General features: G+C 38.2%; 1 protein-coding gene across 8 annotated transcripts in view; it reads left to right on the forward strand.

The window, feature by feature from the left end:
- CCSER2 (coiled-coil serine rich protein 2) overlaps nt 1-21,941 on the forward strand; it is a 156,039-nt gene that overhangs the window by 19,458 nt on the left and 114,640 nt on the right. For all 8 annotated transcript variants that reach the window (XR_009696086.1, XM_061161956.1, XM_061161958.1 and 5 more), the window contains 2 exons: nt 18,239-19,694; nt 20,806-21,002. Coding sequence is in view for 7 of the 8 variants with exons in the window: in XM_061161956.1 (XP_061017939.1) it covers nt 18,278-19,694; nt 20,806-21,002 (1,614 nt within the window). In the remaining variant the exon portion in view is untranslated. The remainder of the gene's footprint in view (nt 1-18,238; nt 19,695-20,805; nt 21,003-21,941) is intronic.

The raw sequence follows: 21,941 nt of genomic DNA on the forward strand, positions 1-21,941 counted from the left end.
TAATGAGAACAGGGGATTATTTATAAAATAATGATATTTAAAGAGTAGGAAAAAAAGTAGAATATTAAATTGTTTCTAGATACTTATCATAGCTGACTTTGGCATACAGATGTAATTGAAAAGAGAAATAAAGTAATGAGAACAGTTTTGTTAGGGTAGTAGAATTACAGGAAGACGTTTTTAAGAGTTAATAGTAATAGTTTAATAAAAAAGGATAGAATGTGCTGCTCATAATGTCATTCCAACTAGAGTTAATTCAGTTCAGTCGCTCAGTCGTGTCAACTTTTTGCAACCCCAATGACTGCAGCATGCCAGGCTTCCCTGTCACCAGCTCGTGGAGCTTACTCAAACTCACGTCCATCGAGGCAGTGATGCCATCCAACCACCTCATCCTCTGTCATCCCCTTCTCCTCCTGCCTTCAATCTTTCCCAGCATCAGGGTCTTTTCTAGTGAGTCAGTTTGTCACATCAGGTGGCCAAAGTATTGGCGTTTCAGCTTCAGCGTCAGTTCTTCCAATGAATATTCAGGACTGATTTTCTTTAGGATTGACTGGTTAGATCTCCTTGCAGTCCAAGGGGCTCTCAAGAGTCTTCTCTAACACCACAGTTCAAAAGCATCAGTTCTTCGGTGCTCAGCTTTCTTTATATCCATACATGACTACTGGAAAAACCATAGCTTTGACTAGACGGACCTTTGTCAGCAAAGTAATGTCTCGGCTTTTTCTTATGCTGTCTAGGTTGGTCATAGCTTTTCTTCCAAGGAGCAAGTGTCTTTTAATTTCATGGCTGCAGTCACCATCTGCAGTGACTTTGGAGACCCCCAATATGTAGTCTCTCACTATTTCCATTGTTTCCCCATCAATTTTCCATGAAGTGATGGGACCGGATGGCATAATCTTAGTTTTCTGAATGTTGAGTGTTAAGGCAACTTATTCACTCTCTTCTTTAAGAGGCTTTTTAGTTCTTTGCTTTCTGCCATCAAGGTGGTGTCATCTGCATATCTGAGGTTATTGATATTTCTCATGGCAATCTTGATTCCAGCTTGTGCTTCATCCAGCCTGGCATTTCGCATGATGTACTCTGCATTTAAGTTAAATAAGCAGGGTGAGAATATGCAGCCTTGACATGCTCCTTTCCTGATTTGGAAACAGTCTGTTGTTCCATGTCCAATTCTAACTGTTGCTTCTTTACCAGCATACAGATTTCTCAGGAGGCAGGTCAGATGGTCTGGTATTTCCATCTCTTGAAGAATTTTCTACAGTTTGTTGTGATTTTCACAGTCAAAGGCTTTGGTGTAGTCAATAAAGCAGAAGTAGATGTTTTCCTGGAACTCTCTTGCTTTTTTGATGATCCAGCAGATGTTGGCAATTTGATCTCTGGTTTCTCTGCCTGTTCTAACTCCAGCTTGAACTTCTGGAAGTTCACGGTACACATACTGTTGAAGCCTGGCTTGGAGAATTTTGAGCATTACTTTGCTAGTGTGTGAGATGAGTGCAATTATGTGGTAGTTTGAATATTCTTTGGTATTGCCTTTCTTTGGGATTGGAATGAAAACTGACCTTTTCTAGTCCTGTGGCCACTGTTGAGTTTTCCAACTTTGCTGGAGTATTGAGTGCAGCACTTTCATAGTATCATCTTTTAGGATTTGAACTAGTTCATCTGGAATTCCATCACCCCCACTGGCTTTGTTTGTAGTGGTGCTTCCTAAGGCCCACTTGACTTCGCATTCCAGGTTGTCTAGCTCTAGGTGAGTGATGACACCATCGTGGTTATCTGGGTCCTGAAGATCTTTTTTGTATAGTTCTTCTGTGTATTATTGCCACTTCTTCTTAATACCTTCTGCTTCTGTTAGGTCCATACCATTTCTGTCTTTTATTGTGCCCATCTTTGCATGAAATGTTCCCTTGGTATCTCTGATTTTCTTGAAGAGATCTCTAGTCTTTCTCATTCTATTGTTTTCCTCTGTTTCTTTGCAGTGATCAGTGAGGAAGCCTTTCTTATCTTTCCGTGCTGTTCTTTGGAACTCTGCATTCAAATGGATGGACTCAATCTTTGCTTTTCTCCTTTTTCTTTAGCTTCTCTTCTTTTCTCAGCTATTTGTAAGACCTCCTCAGACAACCATTTTGCCTTTTTGCATTTCTTTTTCTTGGGGGTCATCTTGATCCCTGCCTCCTATACAATGTCAAAAACCTCTGTCCATAGTTCTTCAGACACTCCATCAGATCTAATCCCTTGAATCTGTTTGTCACTTCCACTGTATAATTGTGACGGATTTGATTTAGGTCATACCTGAATAATCTAGTGCTTTTCCCTACTTTCTTCAATTTAAGTCTGAATTTGTCAATAAGGAGTTCATGGTCTGAGCCACAATCAGTTCCTGGTCTTGTATTTGCTGACTGTATAGAGCTTCTCCACCTTTGGCTGCAAGGAATATAGTCAATCTGATTTTGGTATTGACCATCTTGTGATGTCCATGTGTAGAGTCTTCTCTTGTATTGTTGGAAGAGGGTGTTTGCTATGACCAGTGTGTTCTCTTGGCAAAACTCTATTAGCCTTTGCCCACTTCTGTACTCCAAGACCAAATTTTCCTGTTATTCCAAGTGTTTCTTGACTTCCTACTTTTGCATTCCAGTCCCCTATAATGAAAAGGACATCTTTTTTGGGTGTTAGTTCTAGAAGGTCTTGTAGGTCTTCATAGAACTGTTCAACTTCAGCTTCTTCCACATTACTGGTCAGGGCATAGATGTGGATTACCATGATATTGAATGGTTTGCTTTGGGAATGAACAGAGATCCTTCTGTCATTTTTGAGATTGCATCCAAGTACTGCATTTTGGAGTCTTGTTGACTACAATGGCTACTCCATTTCTCCTAAGGGATTCTTGCCCACAGTAGTAGATATAATGGTCATGAGTTAAATTCACCCCTTCCAGTCCATTTTAGTTCACTGCTTCCTAAAATGTCAACGTTCACTCTCACCATCTCCTGTTTGACCGCTTCCAATTTGCCTTGATTCATGGACCTGACATTCAGGTTCCTATGCAGTATTGCACTTTACAGCATCAGACTTTACTTCCATCACCAGTCACATCCACAACTGGGTGTTTTCTTGCTTTGGCTATTTCTCATCCTTTCTTTCTGGAGTTACTTCTCCACTGATCTCCAGTAGCATATTGGGCACCTAACCAACCTGGGGAATTCATGTTTCTGTGTCCTATCTTTTTCCCATTTCATGCTGTTCACGGGGTTCTCAAGGCAGGAATACTGAAGTGGTTTGCCATTCCCTTCTCCAGTGGACCACATTTTGTCAGAACTTTTCACCATGGCCTGTCCGTCGTGGGTGGCCCTACACTGCATGGCTCGTAGTTTCGTTGAATTGCAGGAGGCTATGATCCATGTAATCAGTTTGGTCAGTTTTCTGTGATTGTGGGTTCCATTCTGTCTGCCCTCTGATGGAGAAGAATAAGAGGCTTATGGGAGTTTACTGATGGGAGAGACTGACTGAGAGGGAAACTCTTTTGTTCTGATGGGTGGGGCCATGCTCAGTAGATCTTTAATCCAATTTTCTGTTGTTTGTCAGTGTTGTTTGACCTGAGCCCACACTATGGTGGAGGTAATGAAGATAATGATGACCTCCTTCAAAAGGTCCCTTGCAGGCACTGCTTCAGGCCACTGCTGAACCCCACCTCCACCAGAGACTCTGGACACTCACGGGCAAGTCTGGAGCAGTCTCTTTGGGGTCACTGCTCCTTTTTTCTGGGCCCTGATGCACACCAGGTTTTGTTTGTGCCCTCTAAGAGTCTATTTCCCCAGTCCTGTCTAAGCTCTGGTGGGTCTATGTTGGGTTAATGGCGACCTCCTCCAAGAGGGCTTATGCCATACCCAGGTCTGCTGCACCCAGAGTCCCGGCCCCTGCGGCAGACCATTGCTGACCCTTACCTCCCCAGGCTACACTCAGACACAGTTCTGTCTCAGTCTCTGTGGGTTCTCTGGGTCCTGGTGCACACAAGGTTGTCTGAGCCATCTGAGGATCTCTGGCGCGTGTGGGGTTTGATTCTAAATGTGATTTCACCCCTCCTGCCATCTTGCTGGGGCTTTTCCTTTGCCCTTGGACATAAGTTATCTGTTTTTGGTGGGATCCAACATTCTCTTGTCAATGGTTGGTCAGCAGTGAGTTGTAATTTTCTAGTTCCTGCAGGAAAAGATGAGGACACATCCTTCTACTTCGCCATCTACAAAAAGCAGCCCAGAAAGCCAGCTTCCTAAGTTAGAGTTAATAGTTTGCATTAACTCTTCTGCTTTATGTAGTGCATTTCTTTTAGTGGTCTTCCCTGGTGGCTCAGAGGTTAAAGTGTCTGCCTCTAGTGCGGGAGACCCAGGTTTGATCCCTGGATCGGGAAGATCCCCTGGAGAAGGAAGTGGCAACCCACTCCAGTATTCGTGCCTGGAGAATCCCATCGACGGAGGAGCCTGGTAGGCTACAGTCCACAGGGTCACAAAGAGTTGGACTGGACTGAGTGACTTCACTTTCTTTTAGTGCAGTCTAAGATTACCTGTTGTATGGCTTTATCACATTGTTAACCCTTTTGAGCACATCAACTGAAATTGCTAAAGTTAAACTAAGGCCCGACTTTTATTTCCTTGAAATATAAACACATTTTAATTTTTCTGCAGTAATGTATTAAATTGGCTTAGAGACTTGAGATAGTTTGAATGACTGAGATTGGTGGGTATTCTTTCCTGTCTAAATTGTTTCTTGAAGGTACCAAGACAGACTGCTAGTACATTATTTGACTTTTTCCTATCAATACTATAATTCCTACTTTCCTGAAATAGGATACTATTTTGATATTACTTTCAGTTAAAACTAATAATTAGGTGGTAATTATAACAAAAGTTTAGAAAGCTTTTTTTTCCTGAGAAAAATCTTATGTAACTAACATATTTGAAAGTAGACTTAAAAATAAATGCATACTTTGTTTTTACAGAGACATGTCTTAGAATTGAATTATAGTAGTGTCCAAACTTCAAGATGTTTATTTGAATACTTAGAAAGCTGTTTTCTTATAAAACATTATTTTATGTTTGTACAACCCAAAATAATAGACAGTAACACCATTGGCTGTTAGTAGTTAAATTCAGAAAGTAAAATTGATTGAAATTATTCTTTTGAATTAATATGTGAAAAGAATCAAGTTTTATTAGATGAACATTAAGGACATTTAAAGAGAATGAGGGAACTGACAAAGGATTAATTTCCAACATACACAAGCAGCTCATACAATCCAATACCAGAAAAACAAACAACTCAGTCAAAAAGTGGGCAAAAGACCTAAACAGACATTTCTCCAAAGAAGACATACAGGTGGCTAATAAACACATGAAAAGATGTCCAACACTGCTCATTATTAGAGAAATGCTAATCAAAAACTACAATGAGATATCACCTCACACCGATCAGAATGGCTATCATAAAAAAATCCACAAACAACAAATGCTGGAGAGGGTGTGGAGAAAAGGGAACCCTCTTGTACTGCTGGTAGGAATGTAAATTGATACAGCCACTGTGGAAGACAGTATGGAGATTCCTTAAGGAGCTAGGAATAAAACTATCATATGACCCAGCAATACCACTTCTAGGCATACACTCTTGAGGAAAACAAAACTGAAAAAGACACATGTACCTCAGTGTTCATTGCAGCACTATTTACAATAGCTAGGAAATGGAAGTAACCTAGATGTCCATCCACAGATGAATGGGTAAACTTTTTGACCAACCCAGTATAGTTCTTTACATTGGCCATCATGTGACAATGTCTACTCAGGTCTGGGGAAAGGGGAAGTATGAGGGGAGCAATTCTCTGGATGACTGACAGCCAGTATGTGAAGTTTTATGTATATGCAAAAGCTTGTTGGTAGGGTCTTTACATTTTAAAAGTTTCTAAGACGTTGCAGTGAAATGTTTTATCCTTGTGTATTTTAACATATAATGTTCAGAACATTTTACATGCTGCATACACACACAGATGCGCATAACTGAAACTATAGTGTCATGAAATACTTCCATGATGCATGATGCCTTCTGCTCTTTTCTGTTCTATTCTTATTGTTGAGTCTGTAGCGAGGGCATCGATTAAGTAGAAAAAAACTGCTTTAGGACTATAATAAATCTATAATTTCTAAAATTTAATATAAAGATGACTCTGAAATGTTGCAAAATTAATTTAAAAAAATCCAGCTGAGCTTTATAAAAACTGCTGAAGCTGTAACTATCTTGGGTTCTACATTGATTTTCCTTATATGAGACACTTACAAAACAAAAATGTTTACATAAAATAATTACATTTTATAGTACTATTTCAGGTGTTAAAAACATTGAAGGCATGTTTCTTGGTCTAAATCCGCTGAATGTGACATGCCTCATTTCTTTGACCTGACAAATAAGACCATTACTACCCACAAATGGTATCACTCCATAGGAAGAGTCTGTCACCATTTTACAGTCTTTTTCTGCCTTAGTCTTTCATCAGCAGCTTGATTATAGAATTCAGATAAACCCTTTTGAGGTTATCTGCAACTTCTGTCTTCCTTTGCTGGCATATTCCCTCACGGTGGTCCATTCCAGTATTATTTTGCTGTTGTTCAGTCGCTAAGTTGTGTCAGGCTCTTTGAGACCCCATGGATTTTGTAATTCATCCCAAATAACAATTGTTTTTCACCTTCAGACAGTTTTGATTTTTATTTCTCAATTATATCAGTGTGAATTTCTATTTGCTGTTTTTCTCCTTTAGTAATCATTGCCTGCTTGTATTTGTATTCTTTTCCAACGTCTCCTTGCCTTTTATTTATTCTTTAATAAATTTTAGATTTCCCTGAAGTTCACCTACTACTTCTTGGCAAAAACATGTCTTCTTTCATCTGTCTTGTCTCACTTAAAATTTCCCAGTTGTCATTTTATAACTTCTTTCTTTATTTGTTCCTTAATTTCCTTTTAATGATCAAGCTAACTGGCTTCCAGTTCATTATCTCTCCTTTTACTTAAGATTTCTTCCCCAACTGCTTTTAGAATTTCTTTCTGCATCATTTGAATCAGACAGTTCAACTTCCAGTGTTCTAATGGCATGTTCCTATATAGAGAATTGCTTTTCATTTTCCTGTCTTGGTTTCTTAGCCAGCTCTGATACCTTTAGGTGGTGAGAAGTATTTCTTAGACTTAAGTACAAGTGTTGAGTTCAGCCTATCAATCATGTCTGACTCTTTGTGACCCCATGGACTGCAGCACGCCAGGCCTCCCTGTCCATCACCAACTCCCAGAGCTTGCTCAAACTCTTGTCTATTGAGTTGGTGATGCCATCCAACCATCTTGTCCTCTGTAGTCCCCTTCTCCTGCCTTCAATCTTTCCTAGCACCAGGAGCTTTTGTAATGAATCAGTTCTCATCAGGTGGCCAAATTATTGGAGCTTCATCTTCAGTCCTTCCAATGAATATTCAGGACTGATTTCTTTTTAGGTTGGACTGGTTTGATCTCCTTGCAGTCCAAAGGACTCTAAAGAGTCTTCTCTAACACCGCAGTTCAAAAGCATCAATTCTTTGGTGCTCAGCTTTCTTTATAGTCCAACTCTCACATCCATACATGACTACTGGAAAAACCATAGCTTTGACTAGATGACCCTTTGTCGAAAACTAGAAAAAAACCCAAACTATTACCTTTATATCCTCTCAAGTTATTGCCTTTTTCTTTCTAGTCTTTGAAAGAATGGGTCACATTTCCTGACTCCATTTTTTATCTTTTATTTACTCTTGAGATTTCTATAGTTAGTTTTCTGTGCCTCATCGTATCCCCTGAACCTCCTCTGGCAAAGGTGACCAAATTTGCAAACTGCCAAGGGGTGATCATTCATTTCAGTATTTAGTTTTTCTTTGCTTATCCGTGAAATTTGACACTCCTGCCTTGTTATCATTTTCAGATTCTCTTCCAGTTCTTTTCTTTGCTCTGGATTATGCATCCTCAGCTGCCTTTTTGTTCTTGCTGTTGTTTTCCTCTCCGTTTCTTAAATGCTGGTGATACCCTGGACTGTGCCCTCAGTCTTTTTTTCCTTTTCTACATTTTCCCCAGGTGACCTCACCTGTTGCTGGTGGAACATTGACAGTTATCTCTACAGCCACAAATCCCAAATCTTCATCTCTCATTTGGACCTTGCCCTTGCATTTCATACTCCTTTCCATGGCTAGTAAACACCCCTACTAGCACCCTCTGTAGGTCCCTCAAGGTCAGCTTGGCATGCTAAGTTCATGGTCTGTTTCCCCATGTATATATAATACTTGCCTTCAATTAAAGGTACCACCCTCTGTTCAGCCAGACAGACCTGGAATCCTGAATCCTTTCCTCTCTACATCTAATCAGTCAATCAGTTATTCATCCATTTCCATCTCCTATACCTAATCAGTCAGTCAATTATTCATTAAATATTGTGCTCTCATTTTGTGTCTACAATTGTGATAAAGTTCTCAAAATTCAGTATTGCTGCTGATAAGTCACTTCAGTCGTGTCCGACTCTGTGCGACCCCATAGACGGCAGCCCACCAGGCTCCCCTGTCCCTGGGATTCTCCGGGCAAGAACACTGGGAGTGGGTTGCCATTTCCTTCTCCAGTGCATGAAAGTGAAAAATGAAACTGAAGTCGCTCAGTCATGTCTGACTCTTAGTGACCCCATGGACTGCAGCCTACCAGGCTCCTCCGTCCATGGGATTTTCCAGGCAAGAGTACTGGAGTGGGGTGCTCAGTATTGCTAATATCTTTTTTATTTGTACCTTTCCCCCTAACCTTTTTGCTAGAATTGTTGCCATCTTTCTTACGTTAAAACCTCTTATTCTGTCTCCCTTCTTTGATCCAAACTTCATACTGAAATCTGAGTCAGTTTTCAAAATTCAGATCAGATCATTGTTGTTTTCTGGCTTAAAACCCTTTGACTTCCTAACTGCCCATAAAGTGAAAGTGAAAGTGAAGTCGCTCCGTCCATGGGATTTTCCAGTTCAGATTCTTAATATGGCATTTAAAGCCTTTCACAGATTGTATTTTCCCCATTCACCTTCTCTTTTTTCCTGTGGCATCTTTGAACCCTGTTCACTACCCTTGTTTAATAAGTTTCCTGAATGTGCCATGCTGGTTCTTTGCTTTTGTTTATGCTTCTAGGCTGTATTGGTTCTCATATTAAGTGTCTTTTTATTATTTTCTATGTATCATTCGAGATTCACGTCAAGCATTGACTTCCTCTATGACACCACTTGTGAAAAGCCCTTCTGCCAATTAAGTGCTTTTGTTTTTGTGCCCCGATGGTATGCTCTCCTGTAGCAATTATAGTACTTTGTTGCCTTTTTCTTGTCTGTATGTCTTTTCTCTGTATTGGAATGTCTGTTGTATCTACAGCCTCTAGCACAGCCTGATTTGTAGTTTGTTTCAGTGAAAGTGAAGTTGCTCAGTTGTGTCCTACTCTTTGTGACCCCATGGACTGTAGCCCACCAGGCTCCTCTGTACATGGAATTTTCCAGGCAAGAATACTGGAGTGGGTTGCCACTGGGGATCTTCCCGACCCAGGGATCGAACGTGGGTCTCCCACATTGCAGGCAGACACTTTACCATCTGAGCCACCAGGAAAGTCTTTAAAAAGGCTTTCAAAACATGTTTGATGACTGAATTAATGTGTTCTAAGTTATTGCCATGATGAAAACTTTCCTTCCTTTGCCAGAGCATAAGCTCCTCCTGGCAGGCATTATATCTTAACCTATATACCTTATCTTGTCTCATTGATGCTTAATAAAAATGTGTTGTAGTAATCTGAGGTGGAGGTATGCAGTGATATAAGTGGGGCTTCCCTGCAGAGGAAGAAGTTGAATTGTGTTAGTCCTAAGCTCAATAAGATTGCTCTTATATTCACTGGTCCTTATGCCTTACCTCATAATCAACTTATAGATGCAAATACTGTAAAATTTGGAGTGCCAATACCTCAGGGGATTGATTAACTGCTGTTAACTAGCTTGAGGATTTTTACTTTTTAAAAATGTTAAAGGAGTTCCCTGCTAGTCCAGTGGTCAGGACTTCACGCTTCCACTGCAGGGAATGTGGGCTTGATCCCTGATTGGAGAACTAAGATCCAACAAGCTGTGCGGCCAAAAGGAAAAAAAAAAAGTTAAAATATGACTATCCTAGTTCTATTAAAAGTTTTAGAGTAATTATCTCAAATACTTTGTAATTAAGTCACAAAAAGAGTCAGCATTTAAAGAGTACAGTCAGACTAAGACTGATTGTGTCATCCCATTTCTTCTGTAATTTATTTATTTATTTATTTTTGTAATTTTTTTAAAATGAAGTTTTAGGCCAAAAGTTACAGGTTCCTTGGAAAAAACCAAAGAGTTAGGTATACATGGGTATGGATAGGGAATGAGATTCCAAACTGGAATAAATTCTTAAGAAGAAATCTATCAAGGAAGAGATTGGCTTCTTTACTGGGTTTAATAACGAAGTGTGGTTTGAGGAGGGGTGGAGAAAAAAGCTAGTGTCATGAATTTGGGTACCTGTTCTACCTAGGAAAGTAGGAGTTTATAAATAGAAGCTTACATTTGTGCCACGTTGTATGTTTTATACACATAGATGTTTATATTGTTGATTTGAGGTAAAACTTAACACAGTTCTCAGAAAGTCACTGTTAAGGAATATGCTTTTCTTGCTTTCAACCTGCATTTATAAAATGCCAGTTATGTGCCAGCCACTTAATTTAATTTCCTCACTAAGACCACAGTGAGGAAACAAATGAGTGAAAGGCATAGTTTGTATTCTTAAAGAACTTGGTCTCCAGTGAAGGGAACATAAACCTGGAGTGGTCTGAGGAATGCTTCTTGGCTTGTTGATAAGAAGTAGGAGTCCACCTTCATTTGGATACCCTATGCAGTTATTGAGTTTTATCTGAACTAAATAGTAAAATTTGGAGAGAGAACTTTTGTGGTTTGGCCAAAGGAGCTTGCAGTTAGTTCTTCTTTACCTACTAGTATTCTCTTTGTTCCTTAAATTTAAGTTTCAGGAAGTAATATACTTAGTATCTACATTTAATAACATCATTTAATGTTCTTAAACCACAAATTCATTTTGAGACTTTGAATCCCAAGTTGCTTTGATCCCCATCTGCCTGAGAAAAAGTTGTAACTTGAGGACAGAAGGTTCAGCTTGACTTAAAAAACTGTGGAGTTTTGTGTTGAGCTTGGTGTGCACTCTTTAAAGCCATGAAGAAGCTGGAATGAAGTTGTATTGTTTTAAACCTTTATTTTTGAGGATGCCATTTTTGCTTATTTAATTGCTGTAATCAAGTCTTTGAATCAACTTGACATAGATGACAGCCAGAAAAAAACAAGGGAGAAGGGGATTTGGTTGAGTGACACAAGGTAAAAAAAAAAATTCTTTTTAAAAATTAAGATGTAGTTATCTGAATGTGAAAGCAAGTTTCCAGAATTGACTGGTAGGGGCAAGTAGTCATCAGCATTGTTGTTCAGTTAATTGCTCTTGGACCCTGGAATGAATTTATGCCTATGTAAAAGCTCTGAAATGCATTCAAATTCATACCTTCTAAAAAGCTACTTGAAAAACTAAAAAAAGAATTTGAGTAGGTGGTTCCTCAGATGATAGGGTAATGGATATGAAAGGAATTTGAAAAAGTGAAAGCTCTTACTTGTTTCTCTCTCTGCAAAAACTTCTTTGATCATTACCTACATTCTTTGCGGTCTTCATGCTTCTCCTCTAACCTCCGCTGTCCGGTGCCTTCACTCTTGTCCCAAGCTATCAGTAGACTTAGAATACTTCATTCCTTTGTCTGGAAGGCAGTCTGCATGGATCCTGAAGTCAGGTGGACTTGAACCTGAATTCTCTTCAGTAATTTATGAACTTGTGACTTTGGACAGGTGTTTCAGCTTTTCTGAATCTTGGTTTATCTATTTAAAATAGGATGAAATCTACCACCTTATAATATTAGGAAGATTAAGCAATTAACAGGGACAAAGTGATAAGGATGATACCTGTCATATAAGTGCTCAGTAATATTAGCTCCTTCTTTTCCCCTCTTATCCAATTGTGGATTCCTTGTGAAAGCAAAAAACTTTGATTTGCAATTTTTTAAATTAGGAATTTATAAGTAGTTTTGGGAATTCTTTTAAATGTGATTTGTTGTTCAGTTGCCCAGTTGTGTCTGACTGTTTGTGACAACATGGACTACAGCATGCCAGGCCTCTCTGTCTCTCACCATCTCCCAAAGTTTGCCCAAGTTCATGTCCACTTCATTGGTGATGCCATCCAGCCATTTCATTCTTTGATGCCCTCTTCTCTTTCTGCCCTCAATCTTGCCCAGCATCAGGGACTTTTCCATTGAGTCAGCTGTTTGCATCAGATGACCAAAATACTGCAGTTTCAACTTCAGCATCAGTCCTTCCAACGAGTATTCAGGGTTGATTTCTCTTAAGACTGACTGGTTTGATCTCCTTGCTGTCCAGGGGACTCTCAGGAGTCTTCTACAGCACCAAAGTTTGAAGGCATCAATTCTTTGGTGCTCTGCCTTCTTTACAGTCCAGTTCTCACAACCATATGTGACCACTGGGAAGACCATAGCCTTGACTATATGGACCTTTGTTGGCAGAGTAATGTCTCTGCTTTTCAACACACAGTTCGGGTTTGTCATAGCTTTCCTGTCAAGAAGCAAATGTCTCTGATTTCATGGCTGTAGTCACCATCCACAGTGATTTTAGAGCCCAAGGAGAGGAAATCTGTTACTACGTCCACCTTTTCCCCCTCTATTTGCCTTGAAGTAATGGGTCCGGATGCCATGATCTTAGTTTTTTTAATGTTTGATTTTAAGCCGGCTTTTTCACTCCCCTCCTTCACCCTCATTAAGAGACTCTTTAGTTCCTCTTTGCTTTCTGCCATTAGAGTGGTATCAGCCATGTATCTGAGTTTGTTGATATTTCTCCCGCTTATCTTTTTTTTTTTTTTTTGCTTTAATGCATTTCATTTTTCATTTATTTATTTTATAATTGAAGGATAATTGCTTTATAGAATTTTGTTGTTTTCTGCCAGATATCAACATGAATCTCATTTACCTTGATTCCAGCTTGTAACTCATCCAGCCCGGCATTTCTCATGATGTGCTCAACATAGATTAAACAAACAGGGTGACAGCAGACAGCCCTGTTGTACCGCTGTCTCAGTCTTGAACCAATCAGTTGTTCCATACAGGATTCTAACTGTTGCTTCTTGACCCACATACAGGTTTCTGCCATACAGAATTACCATACTTTAAATGTATTATACTTAAGAAAAGATTACTCTTATGGAAAGTAACTCAGAAAATCTCAGACATTTCCAAATCCTGTACCATGAATTATTCTTAGTTCAACATTAAATTAAAACTCAAAGACAACTGTTAAGTATTTCAGAGATTATATCATTAGATTGTGTAGCCAACATGGACTTTTTCAAATCGTTATGACTGCCTTTTTAAATTGCTTAACGGGGACTGCGTATCAGGTAAAGTGTATGAAAGACATCACAGCTCCTAAAGTGAAGCCGACTCACAATGTCTGCTTCAAAGTTATAAACAAATATAGGAGAGAGTTTCATGAATATTTGAAGACCAGAAGTTAGCTTATCAACAAGTGAAGTGATGGCATTCATAATGCAAGCAAATAAGGAAACTTTATAGCTGAGCTGTCAGATTAGCTTTGGAGAAGGCAGTGGCACCCCACTCCAGTACCCTTGCCTGGAAAATCCCATGGATGGCGGAGCCTGGTAGGCTGCAGTCCATGGGGTCGCTAAGAGTCGGACCTGCTGAGCGACTTCACTTTCACTTTTCACTTTCATGCATTGGAGAAGGAAATGGCAACCCACTCCAGTGTTCTTGCCTGGAGAATCCCAGGGTTGGGGGAGCCTGGTGGGCTGCCATCTATGGGGTTGCACAGAGTTGGACATGACTGAAGTGACTTAGCAGCTTAGCAGCAGATTAGCTTTGTCTTCAGAAAGACCAAGGTCCAAGATGATTGATATCATTTATGTTCCAATTATTTGTGCATTTAGAAATCAATAAATATTCTTGGTAGGAAGTAGTACATTCAGGTTCTAATCCTTTTTTTCCCCCAAGTGGAAGCACCCTAAACATTCTGTAGTAACAGTGTCTTTCTTGTGGACTTGTGCCTGTCAGTTATTAATTCTTAAGATGTTCTTGGGAGATAACATATATTACCCTTATTTCCGACTGCCAAGTAGAAGTATAGAGATGTGAAAGAATGTTCCGTTCCTGTCTACTCGTGACTGGCAGGAGAATATTAAAGCCACTCTGACTCACAGATGACTCGCCAGAGGACAGAGTCATTAATGTGGGTTCTCTAATGATTTGCAGGATGGCCCTGATATCTGCTATTGTTACCAGTGTTCTTATGGTCATCCTGAAAGGATTTGTACGTGTGGAGTGTGTTTTGTGGTAAAGGTTATTATCAGAAAATGGGGATGGCAGTCAGCTGGCATAGGTATGCTGTCTCTTTTCCTGCTCATGGCAGATATTGCTGTTTGATCACAGATCTTTACTGCAGAGTCTAGATTTCACCTCAGAATCCTTCTGAATGGATTGCTCAGGGCCATTACCACAAAATGAAATGATTACTTTTCAGCCTTGACTTACTATTTATTAAATTAATTTTCACTAAGATTATGAGTTTACTTAAAAGTTGAGGATCTGTCATATTTGTGCTCCTATAGTAGGCACCAGGTATGCCCTCATACCTTCTTATGGGTCAGACAGACATGCATGCAGTTAGAAGACAGACTCAGCTCTATTAGTGGTGTGAAGGGAATAGAGAAGGATGCAAGATTAGTTTTAACTGGAAAGGTTTGTGAGTGTAGTGCTGTTTTACTTGGAGGGTGGGGTTTTCCAAGTGGTTTTCGCAACTTTAGCAAGGGCATAGAAGGTAGAAAGTAGAGGATAGATGTTGAGGAATGATAGAAATGTATCTTGGCTTGAATGTACGGTACTGCAGCGATAGGGTAGAACCTAACAGAGAAGCTTGATCTCTGTACAGTGGGTTTGGGTTTTATTTTATTGTTCCTGGGCCACTTGTGGTTTTTAATCTGTAGAATGATATGATCAAATCTGTGCTTTGAGAGAATAACTGTTGACAGTCTGTATAGAAGTGAAGTGGAAATGTTGATAACGGAGGAAGCCTTTGTAGTCATGCAGAAAGAGGTGAGGGTAAGAACTAGAATTGTGAAATGGAAATGCTGAATTTAGTATAAAATTTTAAAGATAAAAATCAATGTGAAACATTAAATTGAGGTTGAAGTTTGAAGAGCTTGAAATGGTATCTGTTGACTAAAAGAACCTTTTCTGCTTTTTAATTCAGACTTCTATTTTATGTCTTTTAAAGTATATTCTTGTACTATTAAACTTAATTTTAAATAATTTTTAAGAACTTGTTTGATACTGAATAAATTTTTAAAAAATTTTAATGCGGTTTTTTGGTTAAAGCATTTTAAGTGGCAAATATATGGGCATATCTAAAGTACATAAGCAATAATGATTAAAAGTAAAAGAAGGCTTCTTTCCACCAAATTCTCACTTCCCTTATGGTAGTCACCATTAACAATTTTTTTGTGTTTAAATATACAGGTGTACACATATCTCTATGTGATATCTTTATCTGTTTATCATGTTACTTTTATAAAAATGGGAATCACTGTACAGATTCTGTAAGTAACAGAAATGAACATGTTCATTTACATGCCCAAAGATAGAGTCTTTCTGTAGCATACAATAACAAGAAGCAAAATATGCAAACTTGAAATTATTCTTAGTAATCAAAGTTTTAGTATTCTTACTTAGAAATGGTGTAGCAAGCCAATGATTATCCATTAATTAATTTAGTTTGCCTAAGCTTTTGTTACCTTAAGTTTCTTGGAAATTATCTGTAAGCTGATGTTTAAGTATATATTTTCTATAAACATAATTATTGTTGAAATAAAATGTTTGTTGGAATAGTCATTCAGTTTAAACAGTTTTGCATTTTCATAATCTCAAACATTGTGTATGAGTAATATTGGCTTATTTGATCAGTAAGCCTATATACATTTTAGAAAGTTGTTCTAATGTGATAGTCACTCTGCCTGCTTCAGCTTAGGTTTCAAAGCTGTGCTGATGATGTTTTCCTGGACTTTTCTAGGGCATGCCTGATCAGGTCTTTCCATCCAAACTAGAGGATATTTATTAGTTTCCAAGTTTTATTAACTCACCAGTTTTCTCTCATTACTCCTTCTAGGCAGTGTAATCAGGCTAGGAGCAACCACACTATACGGAATCTTTTTCTGGCCACTACTTTTTAAAGTTTAGAGATTTTTTGTTTAAGCAATTTCTTGTTTGATTGTAGCTGGTGGGTTTTTGGCTGAAAAATTACACACAGACAAACATACATTTTTGTATACTCTGTCCCTTTTATTTATTATTGGGGATAGGAAGTTCTGTAATTCTGTTTCACCCCACTATCTTTTATTTATTTATTTATTTTTATTTAAATGTTTGTATGATTTTCTAACTATGTACATTTGACATGACTAATAACTAACACATACATACTTTAGAAACTCTAATTCTTAAGGTCAGAAATTAGAATCAGTTTTTTTTCATTGAAAAAATAAAACCAACAAATTAAAGACAATGTCTAAGATACATAGTTAAAAAAAATCAGTGACCCTAAGGCATGTGTTTTGCTTTTATTTGAATTTTGCTCTTGTATGTGGTCTTATAACCACAGAGATCATATAGTGGCCATATTAAATTTTTGTTAGTGTTGGGACATCTTAATATTTTTAATATTTAATATTAATCTCAGTTGTAATGTCATCACATGACATATTGTAGTATAGTAAATAATTACTCAGATAGAGGACTCTGTTTCTGATTTTATGCTCTTGTGTGTACTTTGAACCTTTTTATTGTTTTTTTAATTACCTTTAAAATAAATCTTAAGAGGTTGAGATTAATGGATTAGCCAATGTTACTAAATGATTTTGCTTCTCACTCTGGCACTAACTGTAGTATATGTTTAATATTCCTGGATAGATATACTTTTGAGATACTTTTAAAATGACAGGTGACATTTTATTCCTTAATGCCAGAATAATTTTTTTGCTGCTATTGGATTCTTTATCTGCATCCTTCCCATGAACTTTAATAATGAAAGTTTAAAGTTTTTGTAAGAGCATGTGTGCTTAAAAACAACAACAGAATCACACATTTTTATTTTTAAAGGAGATGTTGTTGTTTAGTCACTCTTTACGACCCTATGGACTGCAGGTTTCCCTGTCCTTCACCATCTCCTGGAGTCTGCTCGAACTCATGTCCATTGAGTTGATGATGCCATCCAATCATCTCATCCTCTGTCGCCTCCTTCTCCTCCTGCCCTCTGTCTTTGCCAGCATCAGGGTCTTTTCCAGTGAGTTGGCTCTTCGCATCAGGTGGCCAAAATATTGGAGCTTCAGCTTCAGCATCAGTCCTTCCAATGAATATTTAGTGTTGATTTCCTTCAGGATTGACTGGTTTGATCTTGCTGTCCAAGGGACTCTCAAGAGTCTTCTCCAGCACCACAGTTTAAAAGTATCAATTCTTCAGTGCTCAGCCTTCTTTATGGTACAACTCTCACATCTGTACATGACTACTGGAAAAACCATAGCTTTGATGCTATGGACCTTTGTTGGCAAAGTAATGTTTCTCCTTTAATGTGCTGTCTAGATTTATCATAGCTTTTGTTAAAAGGAGCAAGCATCTTTTCATTTCATGGCTGCAGTCACTGTCTGTAGTGATTTGGAGCCCAAGAAAATAAAGTCTTCCTAAACAGAAAAATAATTTGGATTAGAAATTGGAAGTTGTGCTATAGAAATGTTATTTTCTATACAGATTTGTAGTCTAATATTATTATTTCTGGATTTGCTATCATCATCCATAGCCAAAGTTTATACAAGTGCTTATAAAGATGTTCTTTATTTTCTTATAATATTGTTATTAATTACTGCATTCAGTAGTTATTAAGAGTTCTATAGGAATCATGAGTAGCATTTGGGCTTTCCTGCATATAATTATTTAAGAATATGCATTCATATTATGTGATAATCCATGTTATTATCTTTATTTAGGAATGTTTAATCTATTCTTTTGTCTCCTCAGATTCTGTCAAATTTTAAGAACAGATGCACCGTGTAGCTCATGGAAGAGAAAACACAAAGCAAGACTTTTTTGGGTTCCAGGTTGCCAAAGTATGGAACAAAATCTGTAAGAAGTACACTGCAGCCAATGCCAAATGGGAAACCTGTTAATTTGTTGGGAACTTCCAAGAGTAGCAGCGTCAAAAGTTACATCAAAAATAATGGCTCTGATTGTTCATCATCCCATTCATTTAACTGGAGAACAGCAAATAAATATGAGTTTAGTGCACAAAGTCCTGAAGAGCTTAATAATACTCAGAGTTCACATGCTAAAGTAATTGATCCTGAAAAAATTGTACCTACTCAAGGAGTGTTTGATAAAAATGGGATGAAGGGAGGTTTGAAAAATATTTCTCTACTCACATCAAAGTTAGCAAAGCCATCTACTATGTTTGTGTCATCTACAGAGGAGTTAAACCAAAAGTCTTTGTCTGGACCATCTAATTTGGGTAAATTCACCAAAGGCACATTGTTAGGAAGGACTTCATATGCTTCAGTCAGTGCTCCAAAATCTCAGTTGAATGGGTTTTATGGAAACCGATCAGCCGGTAGCATACAGAGGCCTAGAGCAAACTCCTGTGCCACCAGAGGCAGTTCTGGAGAAAGCTTAGCACAGTCTCTAGATAATATCAAATCGCTTGCTTGTGAAAAAATGGTAAGGTCACAGAGTTTTTCACATTCCATTCAGAATTCATTCCTTCCACCTTCATCTATAACCAGATCACATTCCTTCAATAGAGCTGCAGATCTTACAAAGCCTTATCAGAACCAACAGCTACCCATTAGAGTGCCTCTGAGGTCAAGCATGCTGACAAGAAATTCCCGGCAGTCAGAAGTCCTCAATGGGAATGAACATTTAGGATATGGATTTAATAGGCCTTATGCTGCTGGTGGAAAGAAGTTGGCTTTACCAAATGGCCAGGGTGTAACTACCACTTTTGGTTATAGGATGGTTCATCCCGCTCTTCTGAAATCTAGCCGACCTCCGTTTTCTGGGACTCTCACAGTTGATGGTAATAAAAATTCACCTGCTGACACATGTATAGAGGAAGACGCTGCACTTGGGGCTAAGGACAGAGCTGTGGATAAGGACCAAGAACTAATTGAAAATGATAGTTATAGAACAGAAAATGACCAGACCATGAAGCGTGATGCTAAAATTAGATACCTGAGTGATGATGTGGATGACATTTCCTTGTCTTCTTTGTCATCTTCTGATAAGAATGATTTAAGTGAAGACTTTAGTGATGATTTTATAGATATAGAAGACTCCAACAGAACTAGAATAACTCCAGAGGAAATTTCTCTCAAAGAAGAAAAGTGTGAAAATGTGCCACCAAAAGATATATTTGATTCCCCCAAGGAAAATGAAAAATCCTTCAGTAAAACTGATGAATGGATAGATATAAGTGTCTCTGGTAAATATTAATGTCCTTAATTTTTTTGCTTTCTTCTAGATAGTATAGCTGAATTTATACTTAGGATTATCTTCTGATTAATTTCAAAATACTAACAATTTCATGGAAGGATGGATCCAGACAGAATTGGAATGGAGCAACATTTACTTTCCTTGTGACTTTTGTTCCTTGTCCTATTTTTCATGCTAAAACAACATCCATAAAACATCCATTCCCCTGTAGTATCTTACCTTTGTTCTTTGTCATACACATGCTTTTTCCTGCTTGTTTCAAAATTATTTTTTTCCCTGCTTCCTCCAATCAGTGGCATCCTATTTTAAACCATCTCTTCCCTTAGGAACTAGATCACTGCTGTGTGTTGAGTAAAGCTGTACCGCAGGTTAAATGGACTCATAGACCTTATGTCCAGTCTAATGAATTTTTTTATCCTAGACAGTTTTCATTTTTTTAAAGGAAGACTTAGATTTTCTTGCTTAGCAAATCTAATGGTTATACTTTTGCAGGAACTTTTTTTTTAAATGAGAGGAGAGAGGTAGCACCTGTTTGACATTTCTTACACTTGGTCATCCTGGTGCTGAATCCTGGAGAAAATATATCTCTTTGCCCATCTGGTCTTGAAAAAAGAACAAACTATAGAGGCGTATAGTCTGATCAAGGGAGTAGGCCATCCCTGAAGATAGGTATAAACTCTTGACTGTCTTGAGGGTCTTCTAGTTAGGAATGACTGCTGGAGCAGTTTATTTCCTTATTAGGAAGCAACTGCAAGATTAAATGATGAATACAAGAGTAAGGAGTTTCCTGGGCAGTGCTTAAAAATGAATACCCTAGGAACTATTCAAAGAATATTAGGCTTTATTTACATTTCCAGAAATACTGCAGAAGTGAAAGATGGCTCAATGAAATTTATTGGGAAATATTTCAATAGGTTATTTTTAAGATTTTTACATCTTGATTTTTTTATTGTTTAGATTTAGAATATACTAATTATGAATACTTTTGCCAACTCTTTTGCTATATCAATTTATTACAGTTTATAGTTTTGAAACAAATAATTATATTTTGTGAACTAATAACTTTTTTTCCCCCTTCTCTTTTAAAAATTCAATTGAAGACAGGAGTGAATGTTCAAAACATGCCTCTGGAAATAACTTGATTTCACCAGACACAGATTACAGAGCTGGTTCTTCATTTGAACTCTCTCCATCTGATAGCTCTGATGGAACATACATGTGGGATGAAGAGGGCTTGGAGCCCATTGGAAATGTCCACCCAGTTGGGAGCTATGAGTCCTCCGAAATGAACAGCATAGTATGTATGGATTTATGTACCATTTGGAAACAGTTTGTTTACTTTGCTGTAGAGAGACTTGGGATGTTTGGATTTTTGTAAGTTTATGAATTAACTCTTCTAGTCTGAGAAATGGGAATTGATATTTCTTAAGGATCTACAAAATATCTGGTCTTAAATACATAATAAAGCATATATTTGTGTCATATAAAGATTGAGTTAATTATGGTCTCATATACATTCATAATATAGTTGACCTTTGAACAACATGGGTTTGAATTATGAGGGTCTACTTATCTGTGAATTTATTTCAGTAGTAGAAACACTACAGTACTACGCAGTCTGGTTGGTTGGATTTGTGGACACGGAACTGTGGATGTGAACAGCATGTATGGGGTGCCGGCTGTAAGCTGACCACGGATTTTTAGCTGTGCTGAGGGTCAGCACCTCTGCTTGTGTTGTTCAGAGGTCAGCTCTACATAAATAAATGTGCATGCATATATTCACACAGGCATGTTGTATTTTTCAGTTTCTCAAGGTAGGGGAAGGCAATGTCTAGAGATGTTTTTGTCACATTGAGGAATGCTGCTGGTAACTAATGGGTAGACACTGGGATACTGTTTAACTTCCTGTAATACACAGGACAACACCCACAACAAAGAATTATCCAGCCCAAGATGTCCGTAGTGCTGCTGTTGAGAAACCCTGGGCTAGGCTGTGCTGTGGTAGCATTCTCAATGCCAGTTTGCAGTGACCTAACAAAATGAACTGAACCGAACAAAATGAAAGTTTATTTTTTACTCTTACAAAGTCTGTTGTAGCTCTGGACAACTCTGTAGGGCAGCTGTCTTCAGTGTTCTGAGCCACTTTGATCTAGGGGCTTCATCGTGGCCTTCTGAGACCCTTTGTCCCTCTGGTAATGAGGATGTCACACAAGCAGTTTACTGAGAGGATTTACAC

Source organism: Dama dama, chromosome 15 (genome assembly GCF_033118175.1).
Source record: "Dama dama isolate Ldn47 chromosome 15, ASM3311817v1, whole genome shotgun sequence".
Taxonomy (NCBI): Eukaryota; Metazoa; Chordata; class Mammalia; order Artiodactyla; family Cervidae; genus Dama; species Dama dama.